Source organism: Perca fluviatilis, chromosome 15 (assembly GCF_010015445.1).
Source record: "Perca fluviatilis chromosome 15, GENO_Pfluv_1.0, whole genome shotgun sequence".
NCBI classification, from domain to species: Eukaryota; Metazoa; Chordata; class Actinopteri; order Perciformes; family Percidae; genus Perca; species Perca fluviatilis.
This window is the reverse complement of record NC_053126.1, coordinates 19,114,025-19,131,327: the sequence shown is the minus strand read 5'-3', so window position 1 is coordinate 19,131,327 and position 17,303 is coordinate 19,114,025. Positions and strand designations below refer to the sequence as shown.

General features: G+C 40.9%; 2 protein-coding genes across 2 annotated transcripts in view; both read right to left on the bottom strand.

The window, feature by feature from the left end:
• Nucleotides 1-1,711, bottom strand: part of si:ch211-210g13.5 (inactive phospholipase C-like protein 2) — an 80,922-nt gene extending 79,211 nt beyond the window's left edge. The window contains 1 exon segment of the mRNA XM_039824612.1: nucleotides 915-1,711. Within this exon segment, the coding sequence (XP_039680546.1) occupies nucleotides 915-1,217 (303 nt within the window). The 5' untranslated portion in view covers nucleotides 1,218-1,711.
• Nucleotides 1,712-10,377: 8,666 nt separating this feature from the next.
• stat5a (signal transducer and activator of transcription 5a) overlaps nucleotides 10,378-17,303 on the bottom strand; it is a 59,960-nt gene continuing 53,034 nt past the window's right edge. Inside the window, 8 exon segments of the mRNA XM_039825014.1 lie at nucleotides 10,378-12,582; nucleotides 12,738-12,848; nucleotides 13,334-13,385; nucleotides 13,528-13,683; nucleotides 14,595-14,737; nucleotides 15,024-15,118; nucleotides 15,961-16,167; nucleotides 17,040-17,132. Coding sequence (XP_039680948.1) covers nucleotides 12,459-12,582; nucleotides 12,738-12,848; nucleotides 13,334-13,385; nucleotides 13,528-13,683; nucleotides 14,595-14,737; nucleotides 15,024-15,118; nucleotides 15,961-16,167; nucleotides 17,040-17,132 — 981 coding nt within the window. The 3' untranslated portion in view covers nucleotides 10,378-12,458.

The window sequence follows — 17,303 nt, the reverse complement described above, 5'->3', positions numbered from 1 at the left end:
GCTTGCGCTTTGTTTTGTAAAAACAATGCCTTCTTGTGCACTCGTAAAGCACAACATGGGGTAATATTATATAAATCATATGAGGAAACTTGCCATCTTGCCTATGCCAGTGTGTGAAAGATCAGTTAATTAACCTCCAGTAATGGGAGCACTAATTAGGGCTGGGAAACCATTAAAAATATTAACATCACACTATCCATTACTGAAAGAGCTATATGGAAAGAGATGGCCCACAAATCAGGTTTATATTAGGCAAAAGTTTCAAAGCACACCAAATTCTGTGCTCCATCTGTTTTCGCCAAACCCTGCTATTACTCCTACAAAAATTAGCCCTGGGTGTACTTCAACTCTACTGAAAACGTATTCTTGTAAAAGGCCTACATTTTTAACACAGATACCTTTAATATGCAACCTGCATGTTTGAGGAGTTTATGACCTAGCTATGTAAAAATATCAGTTTTTATCAAGATGAGTACCACAGCTGACCTCAACTTAAAGTGTCTGTTATTTCATCAGTGTGTTTAACATACAACATGCAGGGACATCCACTAAGTAGGACTTAAAACAGCATAGCCTAAGTGAAGATTTAAGCATTTCTTATTCTTCATGAGTGTATCACATTTCTGCTTCAGGGACATATAGTCTAATTCGGGGTAATCCCATAATGCATTCTCTCGTTGTGTTATAAACTTGTACAGAGAAATGTACAAATATCTTTTTTTTCTGGAGTACCCGGAACTCTTCAGAACCACTGGAAGTGTCTGGACCACAGTTTAGGTAGGCTAACTGGGCTTATTTATGCCTGAGCCTTTTATTGCTTTGTTAAGCTCTAATGTGCCACATGCCACTTACTAAATTCCCCTTGTGTCACCTTGACAATCGTTGAAAAGAATTAAGTGTTTTAATCAACCAACCTTCATGATGCCGCAAGGTATGTTTCCAGCTCCCTGACTTCTCTCGGCGGAATTATCACGGCTGCCACTCCCGGTCCTTGGACAGCCGTGCTCCCTGTACCGTCCATTGGTGTAAACTCCTTCGGCCCCGTAGCCCTGGGCAGCGGCCGACACCTCCAAGTACGCCCGGGTACTGGTCAGAGTCAGCGCGGCCGCACCGCCGGTGATTCCCGCTGTATTGGTCGCGCCCTGGGCTGGCGGGGCGCCGATGATAGGATCCAGAACATGTCCCGACACAACATCTGAAGCGTGTACCCCTGCCATGACCCGTTACAGCAATGCCCTTCCCTGCTCAGTGTAAAAACAGCCCATCTCAAAGCACGGTGGACTTGCTGTGCAGGGCGGCTCGTCTTCTTCTCTGGATCACTAGTGCTGGTACATCATCGGACGCACCGGAGCGTCTGAAGCCGGATGGTCGGAGCCGTCCTGGTTCAGATAATGAGCAGACGGCGTACCCCCGCACGCGACCTCCTCCGATTAGCTTTCTGGAGGCGTGTGCTCAAAAGCCCTGGGAATACTGATTTATATGCTGAAGGTTTGCTGCTGCCGTTTATGTTTACAGCTTGCACTTTCGTCTCATTGTCCTCAGAAATCTGTTTCGCTCACTTCGTCCGCTTCTTTGGACTCTCCGCTGTGCGCATCGCCTCGCGTCCTCCTTACTTTCGCAGTGCTTGCAAACAGGAGAGCTTCCCCTTTCACATGCATCCGCGGGACAAATTCAAGACTGCGAGAGCGCAATCGCAATGAGCCCCAAAACGCGTGCACACATAAGCACGTGCGTGTACAATTAAACCCAGCATCTCGGGCGCGCAATCACAGTATTCTTCAGACATGCGCGCGCACTATCTCCCCAGTATCACGCAGACTATATTGAGAACTCATTCGACAAAACATTCGAAAATGCCTCACACTTGCACATGTCACACACTCACACACTAGGCTCTATAGTTTTAATATAGACAAAAATATCAATATTTGATGTGAAGAACCCCATAGAGCTTGTCACTCACTCACAAACTTACTCTACACCATTCAGCAGGCTCTCCATAAGAGGGAGCTATAGGGAGCTTCACTCTTTAAAAATCAGTGAAAACTGGATTTTTTTAAAAGTATATTATACATCTATCTGTATGTATACCACATGTCCAACAATGTTTAATTTTTCTCCTCAATTTGTTTTGGTGGAAGCATTTTCTAAACTGTACTCATCTCACAAGGAGCCGATTTACTAAACAGCTACAGTGTCCTCTTGGAAAAGGAAACAACCACTTGGGTGTCCAGTGTCCAGAGCCAACTGTTGAATCAATAAACAACACATACGTACATACTTTTTTTTTTATTTCATCTGGACCTATATTTTTCCTTTTCACAAAGAAAATCATGTTAGGACCATCCCTCTCCGAAATAATCAGGAGGACAATTCACTTCAGGGAAAACGTGATACACGGTTAACAAACGTCTTTAATTTTATAGGTTTAAATTGTTCAATATACAACCTTAAACAACAACAACAACCCCAAACAACAGCTATATGAAGAAAAATGTTTTGTTGTTGTAATAGTCAGCTGTTATTTTCCTTGGACTGCAACATGCAGGTCCATAATTGCAGGTCTGAAACTGCTGGTGCTGCAGCTCTGCCACTAGATGATCCTGGCTGAGCCAATAGATTATATTAAGCCCAAAACTTCCAGTCCATGTTTGTCCTGCCGACGACAGTCTCGGTAACTTTCTAAAAACCACTGCATCTCTCCAACTCTCTGTTCGATTGTTGCCCCACAAGCACATGGGCATCCAAGCTGTCTCTCTCTCTCTTTTCTCCTTGCCCTCCCTTTTCCCTTAGGCCGCTCTGTGCTTGACCAGATGTTTTTATCTGGATCTTCGTCCTCCAGGAGATTCCGGATGTGGGAGATTCGGGTGTAGAAAAGCCTTTTAGGTAAAAGTGATTCATGATATTGGGCTGTATAAATAAATTGACTTGACTTGTGCATGGCTTCAGATATGTTACATCAATGACACAGTGTGTCCTTGTATTGTAATGCAGGGAAGTACAGAAAAAAGACTGACCAGATGTTTCTTGTCATTTAACTGCTATTGTAGCTTCAATGATGGAAATCCTGCTCACAATATTAAATACTGTTTTATCTTATCAAACGTGCTAAGGAGAATAGTTAATACTGTTCTCTGTATTTTCACAGTATCACTCTTCATCAAAGATGCAAGGATGCTCTTCCTCCACCCCACCTCCCCTTTTCTTAGATATCGATTTAAAGACAATCAGCAGGAGGAAACAACAGAGTGAAGACTGTTAATATTAGTCCCACTCATTTACTATTGCATTCAGAGTTAATTGAAAAGGCTGTGGTTGTGCAACATCACTGCAGTCTGTCCTTGACACCCCTGTTTCACATACCATAAATCTGCTGATGCCTCTGCGGCCAGGCCAAAATGAACTACAATGGTGTAACATTCAACGTCAGGCCAACTCAGACAAGACATGGCCAGTAAACTGGGATAATGCAACCCCATTTATAACCCACTGAGGAGGCAAATCAAATCACAGCCAATTTGTATGAAAGGAGTCATGTGCAGCAGAGAGCGTGAGCGCAGCGTCTGTTTATAATTGTCAAATATGGCCAGACTAATGAGAGCCACAGCAAAGTATTTACATCAAGAACACACTTGATTCTATATTGGGATTGCTAGCCTTCATGCAAATTCTGCAAACAATAGAGACATTATTTTTTTCTGGTAAATAACAACACCTACATGACACACAGCGGATTAATGTATATGGTATGTAATCAGATGTGTTTTGTCAGAGGGCAAGTTAGGTTAAGGGGTCTTATTCAAGGAATATTTTCACAGACCTTGGTGGTGATAAGTGGCTTAATCTGCAGCCAAAACACAGCCTCTCGCAGCCAGCATTCAGTGATTGAGAATGACTTACAGAAATGCGAGTACTGTTGGAGCCCAGCTACTTCTCAAGGATGGGTAGGACGGTGAGAAGGAGAAGTGAATGAAATCTGTGAATGTATGATGTGACAGAGGGAAACAAGGATGAAGGAATGGAATGCTTGCCGGTAGACACAGACAGTTAATGGGGGCTGGAGAGATCTCATGCCCCCTTCTCTTCTTCACTCACTCTAACTACCCTCCATCCCCTCCTTTCCCTTGTGATCTCTCAGGGTCATGTATTATGCATTCTCAGGAATAATTTAGCAAAACTTTTGCTTTTAAAAGCCTCCCCGCCAGGCCCAGCTGTCTCACTTTAATGTGAAAAGTCTGATGGCCAGTCTCTGAACTTAAACATCAGCTTCACGTGGATTTAAACCAAGGGGTAGGGCAAGCTGTGACCACAATCAGCCTTGTGAAAGGGGCCCTTTCATTGATCCACCTACAAATACTGTATGTTCATCACACTGTAAAGCATTGCATTACTCAGTGAAAACATCAGGGCCTGATGAATGAGCAGATCAGGAATGATGGAAAGAGCGAAACATACTTGCAGTTCATGTTAGGTTAAAAAGAGCTTAAATAAAACAGCAAGTGAGAGAGAAAGTGAAATACAGGGTAGGCTGTATCAGCACTCTGAAATGGCAATGTCAATCTAAAAAAACAACCTTGTTGTTTTCCATTGAGGTTTGCTAGAGTTTCCTGTGGCAGGATGTAAGCCATGGCTATGTACAGTTAGGCACCACTCCCTCTTTCTGCAGTAGCTGTCAGGTTCAGACCAATGGATCTCCATCACCATACCTGCAGGCCTCTGAATGGCACCCAACAGAAGCCAGGCCATCTTATTAATGACAGCTGGCTAGTGATCAATTCTCCTAATCCCAGGTGGCTACAGGGGAAAAGAAGCAAGAGTCACCCGGTCAAATGTTTAGGATTTATTACCACACAAGATTTTTGTAGAAACCATATGTTTGCCAATTTATAGTTACCTTTTGCTAACTTCAGAGGAAGATAGTATCCTCTGTAGTAGAAGTAAATAAATGGCAAAATGTGACCAGAAAACACTGTTGCGCCTACCCACTCACTCGCTCACTCACTCGCTCGCTCAGGGACAGACCTCACTTTGCAGCTGTCCAGTCAAAAATCAGTCAGAGATTTTGTGGTCCTGGTACTCTGTGCTGACACTAGATCCTTGATCACCCTCCTGCCTGGCCCAAAATCCCTCAACCTAACACTTCACTTCAACAAACAAATCAACCAGATTTATCATGGTCCTCGTACTCCCGCATGAGCCAAACCACTAGGCACCTACCCACAATGGGCCAACACAGGCATGTTTTTTGAGGTAATGATACAAAAATTAAACCACATGAACAATAATCTACTTCTCACAGAAACATGCTTAGTGTGTGAATAGTACATTTGAATGATGATTCCTGTAGAGGAAGTTCCTGCGAGGAGAGGGTGTGTCTTTCTCAGCTTTGCCACCACACTTCCTGTGTCTGCCCATGTGATCATCAGCCCAGCACGAACCTTGCATACAATCTTTTCCACAAAGGCATTTTATTTAATGTATATGTTTATATACTTTTTTCTTTTTTTTTTTTACAGTTAGTTACTCTTTAAAGGCAAAATTAATTATCCAAACAAAATATAGGATTCTGCTATTGAAATCAAATGACAGGCCTTTTATATGATGCAGGGAGTACCACCTTGCAAACATTTCATGATGATGTAGAAGATTTGTTCACATCACGTGTAGAAAAACAGGCCTATATATTGAATCATGTGTGTTTTTAAAGACACAAAATGCTGTTTTTACATAAATCAACTTTGTCAATTTTATATGTGACTAGATCCCAATTTACAGTATATGGTCAATCAGTAATTGATTAAACTCCACTCACTGTAAGCTCTATTAATAGAAGATTTTAAATTCTCGTTGATTTAACATTTAATCAGGAGAATAAGCCATGCAAAGATAAAGGCTGAGACTGAGTGTACTGAAGCAGGTCAAAGGCCAGTGTGCAGATTTCATGTGGAGAAGTGAAAATGGCATATAAAGTAGGACAGCTTGTGGAAAGCCATGTTCTGTAAGTATATAATGCTAATGCAAAAAAATGGTTACACCTTCCGATTTTCTGTTTTCTGAATGTTTTATTCACTTTTTTATACCATAGTATAGTTATACCTTATAAAAACATACTGTATATTTGAACTTGTTAAAGCTTTTTGCGATTTCACCACATACAGTATGTCCTCAGTGAGTAAAGGGATCCCCTACTGATCCATTTTACTTTACTGACTCCTGGTGGTGACAAGGCTTAGATGAGCTAGAATAAAGAACCAAATACCCAAGTATGTGCTTCTTTTTAGTAATACCTGCTGGAGAGATCATCTTTTCAGCTAGTTAACTAGTTAGAATTTTGTGAATACTGTCAAATGGCAGATGACATATTTTTCATACTGGGCTGGCCATATCTATATGTCTGCTGGAGTTATTCTACAGCTTGGAGGAATATGTCCACATCTCACACATTGAATGTCAAAGGCTTCAGTTGCCCAACCATAAAACAATATTTAAAGACATTTATATTAGAAAAGTGAGGCTGTTAGACTTACAGCATTACATGTATTACTAGTTACTATAATACAATTAGATACAATTCAGGCCCAAAACTAAGGACAGCCAGTGAGCCTTGCAGGGCATTTCATTGATATCTGGAGTGATCCTTAAATTTAAACATGTGACTGTTTAAATTTGACCCAAAAAACTATCAAGGCATATCAATATTTGAGAGCAGCTACCCAACTGTCATTGACAAACCAAGACTATGCAAAATAGGATACACACCCGATATGAACATCATTGAGTCAGCATTAACACAACGAACAACAATTTCTATTTTTATTGAGGACAAAAAAAAGCAATACAATTCTAAAAACACCTTCCAGCTGCTGCGATCACAAAGCTCTGTGTTACCAAGAGGAGAAGATGGAGAGAAGTCCTCTTCTGTGCCTTGCTTAGGTGTGCCTCAACAGTGCCCAGGAGGTGAAATGGCACCTCTCCAGCTACTAGTCCATACTCCATACTCCGTACAGTGGTGCATGCTGGACTTGACTCGCAATCCTCCGGTTCCCAAGCCCAGTCCCTACACACTGAGCAACTGTGGATCAACCAACTTATATCCAAAGACAAATAAATGTACATGTACATTGTACATCTATAACAAATCTAAAAGTAAACTTAGATTAACTGGGGCACTACGAGGGTCCAACATGGCATATATATATATATATATATATATATATATATATATATATATATATATATATATATATATATATATATATATATATATATAATTTCTTATGAAGATTTTTGATCATGCATTATGGTATTCTATGTATCATAATAGAATATGGTTAACCATTTGTCATCCTTTTTTAATTTGAAATGCTTTACTTACATGGCTCGTACAGGTTATGCCAATAAGGCAAATTTGAATTTGAATTAATATTGTCATAATTAAACAGACACTGATAAATCCACTCTATAAAGCAAATCATTTCAAGACCCACTGCTGCAGGAAACATTTCCTATGAACCTAATATCACGTTAGGTGCAAACCACACTGCTCATGCTATACCTCTGTTTAAAAGCCCTTGTGATGGATGCAGGTTTGGTATCCAAGCAACAACCCCTTTGCACTGGATTACAATCACTGATTTGTGCACAATTTAAGCTTGTGACATGTATAGCAACCTGTGGATATTGTATATCGGGACATAATCAACCATGCTAATTTGTTTTTTGCTCTACAGAAGCAGCCAATGAATTTATAAAGGCATAACCTGATAATGAAGATCACTAAAGCAATAAGTGGTCAAACTTTATTGAATTCCATGCAAATTAGATTTTCTTATCACCTTTCCCAGATATGACACCAGGTAGGGAATAAACATTTAAGCTTCATCTCAAATACACACACATACAAAAATCTGTTATTTTTCTTATATCCACCAGATGGCAGAAGTGAGCTTATTAAGAACATTTGCGATCAAGACAGTGTGCTGCTATTGTGGTTCGTGAGGGTATTGTATTTAAATAATATGGTTTGCACAAGATCTAACAGTATTATTATCTCTACAGCTGGCTTCCTGTACTCACCCTTTCTTATGTCCAGAGTTTTGAGTGGCCACATTTGACCTCATAAGGAGCAAGATTCCAGATTGGCCCATCTGAACTTTCATTTCTCAAAGGCAGACTTGGATACCCAGGGCTCGGTTTACATCTATCGCCATTTCTAGCCACTGGGGGACCATAGGCAGGCTGGGGGAACTCATATTAATGTTAAAAAAACCTAAAATTTTCATGCCATGGGACCTTTAACATATAATACATTTTTACAACTGCAAAACCCTAAATCAGAATTACTTGGATACAGGGAACTTGCTTTGCCCAGGGGCCAATTTTGCAAAAGGACAGGAGGCCAGCAGCCAGTTAATAAACAAACATGAATAATATCTATCAGATAACATGAATAAACAAATAATAACCAACAAAAAGCCTGTCGCAGCAGCCCCACACATTTCTAGGATTTGAGGACATTCAGGGCTTAGCCAGGACCTCTGGATCCTCCCATACTTTAAAACAAGCTCTATTTTCATGCTTTTTTAAACCCTTATTTACATTCAAAGTATAAATAAATAATTAAAAGTGTGAATCAATGTATTTTCATTGTGAATGAGAAAATGGTCAGTGGGACAACCGCCACCCTTCTTCACCAAATCTGGCCGTGGGCCGTAAATATCACTGCCCTAAATGAACAACTTTGCATGAAGTTCATTTTCAACAATTTCATTGTTTACCTATTTCTCATCATGAACTTTCTGAAGTTGATATTCATATTGTACAAAAATGGTAGGAAACAAGTGACTGACAGCACTTGGGGAAAATCCAAACAATGGCTTTAGAAAATAGTCTGCAGTGAGGAAAAGCCTGGTGGTACGTTCCTTTAAAGGAATACGCCACCGTTTGTTGAAATAGGGTTATTCACAGTCTCCTCTATATTTATATAGGTGGGCAAACGCATTTTTTTCTCACTGCATGCATTGTCTTAGTCTGGCGGTGCCACCGCTAGCTTAGCTTAGCGCAATGAATAGAATCCTTTGTAGCATGTCGTGAGTAAAAGTAACCCAACAACAAAAAAAACAAAACCTAATTACTTCTTGTGGCCTGTGTATTCACAACGAGTAAAAATAGCAATGCAGATTAAGACTAGACAATTTCCTAAGTAGATATTGACTTGCGACTATATTGGGTGGAAGTAGACTACAGCCGAAGCACTGCTACTCGAGCACAGAGATATCGGCAGCCCGCGGAGCTCCATGACCGGCGCAAAGTCACTGTTTCTGGGTTGCTGGACATCCAAATGCCGCTGCCCTGACTGAGATCTGCCGCCTCCGCGTGGCTCCGCGTGGCTCCGCGGGGCTCTGCGGGGCTCTGCGGCCAGCGTAAAAGTCACTGTTTCTGGGTTACTGGACAACCAAATGCTGCTGCCCTGACTGAGCCCTGCCACGGAAGGCAGCCTGCGGGGCTCTGCGGCCGGCGCAAAGTCACTGTTTCTAAGTTACTGGACGGGCAGCGGCCCGCCGAGACCCGCGGAGCTCAGGCAGGGCAGTGGCATTTGGTAGTCCAGTAACCCAGAAAGGGTGACTTTGCACCGGTCGTGGAGCTCCGCAGGCTGCCGATATCTCTGTGTCTGAGTAGCAGTGCTTCAGCTGTAGTCTACTTCCACCCAATAAAGTCCCAAGTCAATATCTGCCTAGGAAATCGTCTAGTCTTAATCTGCATTGCTATTTTTACACTTTGTGAATACACAGGCCACAATAAGTAATTAGGTTTTGTTGTTGTTGTCACATTTCACTCATGACATACTAACGGCAACAAAGGATTCCATTCATTACGCTAAGCTAAGCTAGTGGCGGCGGCGCCGGACTAAGACAATGCATGCACTGAGACAAAAATGCATTTGCCCACCTATATAAATATAGAGGCAACGGTGAATAACCCTATTTCAACAAATGGTGGCATATTCCTTTAAGGTAAACATATTATTTCACACCTGTAAAATACATTCTTTTGACCCAAAGCTGAGTTTTCTCCAACAAAAAGGCTCATACTGTAGAGTGCATTGGTAAGTGAAATAGTTTGTTATACATTTAAACATATAATCCCTTTGTCCCTGACTGAAGAGAAACTCATTTCACATGTTGCATTGTATTAATAATGCAGCACTGCACAGTAACTCTTTTGACAGTTGCACCAAAAAAGGGTTTCCTCATATAGTGTACTGTATATGATGCAGTTGAACACAATACTTTGTCCCTGCACATTCCTGTTGAATCCAGGTGAGCTTCTGGAGTGCCACTCTACTGCTTGGGGATTAAATGGTGTTGACTGCACACATTAAAAAAATAGCATTTATTTTGTAGTGACATTAGAATCTTCTGTACTTCTACAGGTTGAGTTAAAATTATTTATAAAACTTTATTTTCCTATTTTTTAACTCAACAGCTGTTTCTCTTGTGATAAATCCAAACCACAAACATGGTACATATACATCGAAGAGCACACAGCGCCATCTACATCATCAAATAATACACACGCTACAGTGGAACAAAGCTTTAAAAATGATGAGAAAAAAATGGTAATGAAGGATATATCACAAGACTGCCCATGTAGCTTGAGATTATAAAAAACAGGAAATAAAAGCGACATACAAAAAAATTTTGAGGAAGAAATGAAAGATAGACAAGGGAATATCTTTAATACTGTAATGTCTGTCAGACAAACACAAAAGTACATCATTACTTCCCTGATTTCCAGTTGCATTGTGTCCTTTTTCAACTGATACTTCTGGTGATACGAGACTTGAAACTTGCTCAGACTGAGGAAGCATTGGTACTTCTATCCTCAACAGGGTCATGCAAAGGGGGTTACATTCAATAGGGGGAGTGCCAGAGAAACAATAATAAAATAGAGTTATGATAGAGAAAATAAATTCATATATTCTGTATACATTGATCATTTTCTACTTGGCTTATACATCAGCTAAGCAAAGCGATTCATTCCTGAGGTGAAAGGCTGTTGAAATATTTTCTAATCAGCATCGTGTGTGTATGTGTGTCAGAGGAGGGAGTGGGTTAATAGTCTCAACCTTTTCTATTGGTTATCTTTTATGTGTAGCAAAATTGGGACACACACTGAAACCTAATGTTGAAACAAAATCCATACAAAGAAACTGACATGACACCACATCCTTGAGTTCTATATGTGACCCAGCGGCTGGTGAGTCTGTGCAAGCATTCAAAGCCTGCATCTATCTATTTACTGTATGCCTTGCAACTTTAGCTGCTGGTGCAGTCATGTTGTCACACAGAGATTTGCGCACGCCTGTTTTGGCAGTGTCGTGATACAGGTATGGGGACAAGTGGACGGATGGGCAGAAAAGTCCGAAGGGAGCCAAATATTCAGGAATACCCGATCAGACGAGTGGCACTTCCTGCCTCTAGACTTCATCAGGTGAGTGGCTTCAAGCATAAAACAGTCGGACAACAAGGAGATCTCCTTCACACATATAAACACAAATCACAAGAAGAAAACCTAATAGACGTACCTACTGTTGTGAATGTGGTGCAGAAACAACGACTGTCAGTAGAATAAGGCGAGGTAGCATTGATGAGGGGAACAGAGGGACCTGAGAGGACAAGCAGGCAGCGCTGGGTAAATGCTTAGATTTGCATTTCAAGATACAAACAGAAGACAAATAGCCTTGTGAGAGCAAGGGAGGTGCATGAAACTCTCCCTGCTGGGTTTCAGCTGGTGAACAAATCAGAACAAATACATTGTACACTTGTGTGCGTGTACTGTGTGCTGATGTGTGTGCTGTCAGTTGCAGCAAGCAAAGAGAGTCGCTCTGCCTTAGGTTAGTGTATATGGATTCAAAAAGATTGACTGTAACTCTGCAGAGCAATGACTCCAATTATGTTGTTAAGAGCAAAAGCAAAACTCTTCATTAAAGTTTCTTTTTTTTTGTCAAAGGGCAAGTTCAATGTCACTATCAAAATACATATAACCCATTTACAAAGCAGAAAATAACAAAATAAAACATTTAACTGTTAAAATGACTTCATACAGTAGCTTTCTTTTTTAAATCTGCTCAAAATCAATTGGAAATGCACGCAAAATGTGAATGAACATTACCTTTTCTTTTTCACAATATTGTAACATTGTAGGTTTTGCTTTATACCTAGTCTGTTTTACAAACACTTATGGACACAAATAAAACTAAGAGAAGTCACTGACATGCATGCTCTCATGCTGAACAGAAAAAGAAAATCACAACCATTATTAACATTTCACATTATAGCTATCTGAAAAAAGAAATGAGAAATGAATGGAATTAAACCATGAGAAATGTCAATGCAAGTGGGGCAAGTTGGGAGGCATGGTTTGTTTGGTGTTGTCACGGGTTAAAAGGTCAAGGGTCAGGACTGTTGGCCACCCCACTGGCTCTCTACGGGCCGCCGAAGGAGCTCCTCTACATGCCTCGCCACGTCCATGGTGTCGTCCAGGTCGAACTCTCCGTCCGCGTCCAACATAGAGTCACTCCTGCCACAGGACACAGAGTGGAGCCAAACCACACTCAGACAAGCTGGCAGCACATCACCAAAAAAACCAGCAGGAGCAACAAGACACTCTTTACTCTCAGAAAATTCACACTCACACAGAGGCGCTCATAATGTTCAAAGGACTTGTTGACTCACATAGGTGGGTATATGCCATAGGTGTGAGGGTGATTGACGGGTGCTGGGGAGGCGCCGTGATCCATATATGTAGGATTTCCGCTTGCTGGGTCTGGATTGGCTGTAGTAAACCTACACGCACACGCACACACACACACACACACACACACACACACACACACACACACACACACACACACACACACACACACAGACAGACAGACAGATAAAAGCCTATAAGTCTATGTTCAGCAGTTGCCTAAGCAACTACCCTCAGCGTGTTTTCCAGGCCTCGCTGCATCATTATGGCCATTCTCTGTACCGTGGGAGAACCAACCGTGGAGACAGGCAGCGGAGCTTGCTAACTAACAAGCCTAACTCTAATGATGAGTGGAAGACAAGCTTGCTCAGGAACCCTGGCCATCCCTAATTGGCCTCCTCCAACTGTAACAGCTAACTAATAGCTGATCTGAATTCAGGGTCCAATATTTAGTGATTAACTCTAAATGTTGCCACAGAGGAAAAACTGGTGGTTGGACGCCAGGGAAGAAGAAAAGGAGAGGCGGGGCAGGAATGGAAGAACAGGAGGAAAGGCAAACAGGAAGTGTGATACTTACTCGGGCACCACTTGTTTGATTTGCGGTTTCACGTAGCCATCCACTGCTTTGGCTTTAAAACAAACAAGCACAGGGAGAGAGCTCAGTACAGTTGCTGTACCGCAATCAATACATCCGTTCACTATGAAGGCTTTGAAGCTGTGATATATAATTTTGAAAGTAACAGCAGCCAGAACAAACAGAACGTTGCTTACAGAGTGGTGGGGTATAATATTTGGAGAAAACTTCATCCTTGGGTCTGTCGGGGTAGAGGAACAGCAGGTGATTGAGATCGCTGATGCGATCAGCCAGAGAGCGAATGGAGAAGTCTTTGGTTGTGTAGGGCATGAGGTTCCAAACCATTCTCTCACCTGGAGAAACACAGCACCCACACCACAGTATCAGCAATAACAGCAATATAATCAGCCTTTCTTCAGAACATTTTCATTTCAGTATTTTTACAGACATCTAAAATACTGTTGTTTCTAAAAACTACATCACTGGTAGAAGTTTCAACTATATTATCAAAGTGCCATCTAACTCAAAGCTCCAATTGGCCACTTTAAACTTGCAATAACAGATTTTTGAATTGTGACAAGGAGCCTTAAAATGTATCTGGCTTTTCCTGAACCTGGTTCATGCTGATTTTTGAAAGTTGGAAAATTATGCCATCTCAAACTTGGTTGTTAACTGTCACGGTCACACAGGTTATCATTTGTCATTTTCGATTGGTTGCCAAGCTTCAAGAAGGCAGGTCTTAACCGAAAATGAGCCTGCCTGAGGGTTTGTTTAGTTTCAGTCTATTAATCAACCTCAATGAACTGAAACGGTGAGATCAGTGCACGATAATTGACACGAGGACGCCAGGCCCGGCGTCAACCTCCCAGTTGGTTAAGCGATGTTGCAGGTGAACGGGTAGATTGACCATGAAAAGTGAAGGTGCATCCTTCCTTAAAGCTGTAGTGCGTAGTTTCAGCCGCCCCCATGAGGAATTCTAATAATAGTAATGACAACAAAACTGTAGGCGCGTCCACATGATGCAAGCCTTCCATAATTTGCTTTGTAGCAACTCATTTGGCAATGGCTTGAATGTAACAGACGTTCATTAATATCAAAAAGTTATTCACCAAAGCTTTAATATTGGCAATCAAGTCATTCAGCGCATGTTGCAGTTGTTCAGTAGCTGGTACATCAACAAGGCTTGGCAGCAGTGATTAAATCTCCTAGACCTAATATCAAAACATGTTAACAGTACTACCTGTATCACATTTACATGTCTTACCTGCTTTGTTGGGATTTTCTGCCACCCAGGCAATTGTAATTCCTCCGATCTCAGAGTCACTAAAACGCAGAAGGAAAGTACCGTTGGGTTTGGACATGAGCATGTCCTGAGCCTGCTGCTTGTTCACAAAGCCCAATATGGCTCTAGAAAAGAAAGATATAGAGAAAAACAAAGACATTAAAACTGTTCATCCTAGTTTATTGGGGAGAGCAAGTCCAGCTCCCCAGGTTGCCATTGAAAATCATGAAAGTACTGTAAACCATTGGCTGAGTTGTAAAGACTGACAAAATAGTGACAGGAAAACATTTACTTTCACAGAATGTGCAGTCCAAATTAAAAAATAAATAGAGGTAGTGCTTTTATTTTTCTGTTCTGACACATTTCACAGCCAAACTTTGAACACGACTAAAAAATCTGCAGTTCCCTTACCCGTCATTCCAGTGTGGTTTGAGATGCTTTTTTGTGAGTTCCATTACTCCATCAAACCACTGCCAAAATGTAAAGTTCCTCCCTGGCAAGCTTTCCTGCAAGCAAAAATATATTTTTTAATGCACATAGTACTTTTTTTTTTTTTTTTTAAGATTATTTTTGGGCTTTTCCACATTTAACTGATAGGACAACTAGGTGAGAGAGAGGGGGAAGACATGCAGGAATTAGTCACAGGTCAGACTCGAACCCTGGACCTCTGCGTCGAGGCATAAAGCCTCTCAATATATGTGCGCCTGCTCTACCCACCCGGCCACACATATAGTACTTCTTTTAAAAGGTTTTCACATTCACCCATGTACAACCAGTCCATAAATATAGAAAACAGCATGTCCTCATGTGTGCAGCTGTATGTGTATACTGTATATTGTGTGTGAGGAAAAAGAAGAGCGAGAGAAACTGTGTGTATGTGTGTAGCTTATACACCAGTCTGTGAAGCGGCGGAAACTTGATGTTCCTGTAATCTAATGAGACTGATGGTGTGTGGTTAATGCGAGTGCGTTTTCTGCCATTGCCAGCTGCTTTGAGCCAGAAAATGAGGCCTCCAGCTATTCAGTGTGTGGACAAACAGGCCCATTAAAATGAAGACCTGGCCACCAATAAGGCGCTCTCACCCAAGGCGACTACAGAAAAGGGCTGTAAGAGCGCTGCAAATGGACCACGAAATATTTCTATGTATGAATAACCAATAGTAAATGATTCCATGGAGAACAAGCATGCGGATGAAAACGCTTACTGAAACTGGCTTGGGGGCATTTTAAAAATGCAAAGAGGAGAAAACCCTCTGTGAGTATGTTAGAAGTCCATACATTAAAACTGATAACAGATAATTAGTATGCTCTTTATACAAGCTGCTAGAGAGGCAGAGACTGGCGCTGACCCGGTTAAACTGTGACCAAGTCATAGTCATGTTGCGGTAGTCGTCAGGGTTGTTGCTGGAGCTGCTGAAGGCCTTTTGAGCCAGGAAGACCAGGTTCTCCTCTGACAGGCCTCGGTTACTCTGCACCTCAGCCTTGTACTTCATGTTTATGGCATCGCACAGCTGAGGCCAAAGCACTTTATCTGGCACGAGGAAAGGCACCCGTCCCTGTAGACGCAGAGGATTCACATGAGCTTTATCGACACAAGCAAGGCGACAGCAGAATGCAAAAACATCGGTGTAGATAAAATGTGCAAACGTGAGCACTAAATAAAAGCACATGCAGCTATTTCTATTTGCATCGTTTCTGCAAGAATTAAGCACATTCTTCATGAATTGATCCAGATAGAAAAAAAATAAAAATGATTAAGTAGATAGACCAAACATACAGTATACAGAAATGAATCTACTTGTTTCTTTTTAACTATGATTATTTTACATTATGTGAATGTTTATGTTTATTTATTTATTTTTCTTGCACAGTTTAAGTTGTATACCCTCTGAATGTTATTGTGGGTGGGGGGATATTTACCAGTCCAAACATATGCATGCAGTGAATTGTCAAAGCTGTACTAACAGAAATTCAGAAATAAACTTTGTTCAAAAAGAAATTAATCTACTTGGTAACTCGATCAACTTGATCCTAAATGAAAAAAGGTAATTCATACGCATTCATATTCATGTGAAGGGCAGCAATTATTGAGTATTTTTTATTATTGTTTAATCTACTTAGTTTTTAAATGTCAGAAAACAAGAACATATGCCCATCGCAGAGTCCCTTCACCTGCAGTATCTCCTTTCAATTACTTAAATGGTCAAAACTGAATCATTAGAAAAAGCCACAAATCTAAATCTAAAAAAAGATATTAGCATTTTTGTTTGATAAATTAACTTAATTGCTAAATGTGAAAGGTACATTTAAAACATAAAACAAATACATTTAAGTGTTTCTGAAACAAATAAAAAATAGGCTAATTTGAAAGTTGAATCATCTCTAAATAAACTTTTAAACACACTTACACACACAAACATTCACTCACCGGCTCTGCAAAAGCGTTGTCCCACAACACAGTTGCTGTAGCGTTATTGTCTTGGCTACCGTGAACTATCACTACTACAGGAAGTGATAATGTCTGTTGAGAGAAAGAAGGGAGTCAGCATGAGAATGCTTTAACAAATATATGCAGCACATACTGCAAAACAACAAGGCCTTCATAGTATCTTTATGGTTTTAATGGTAAATAAGAATGTTTTAAATAAACAACATAAAACCACTGAGAGGAAGACAGAGAAGGAATGGTTCT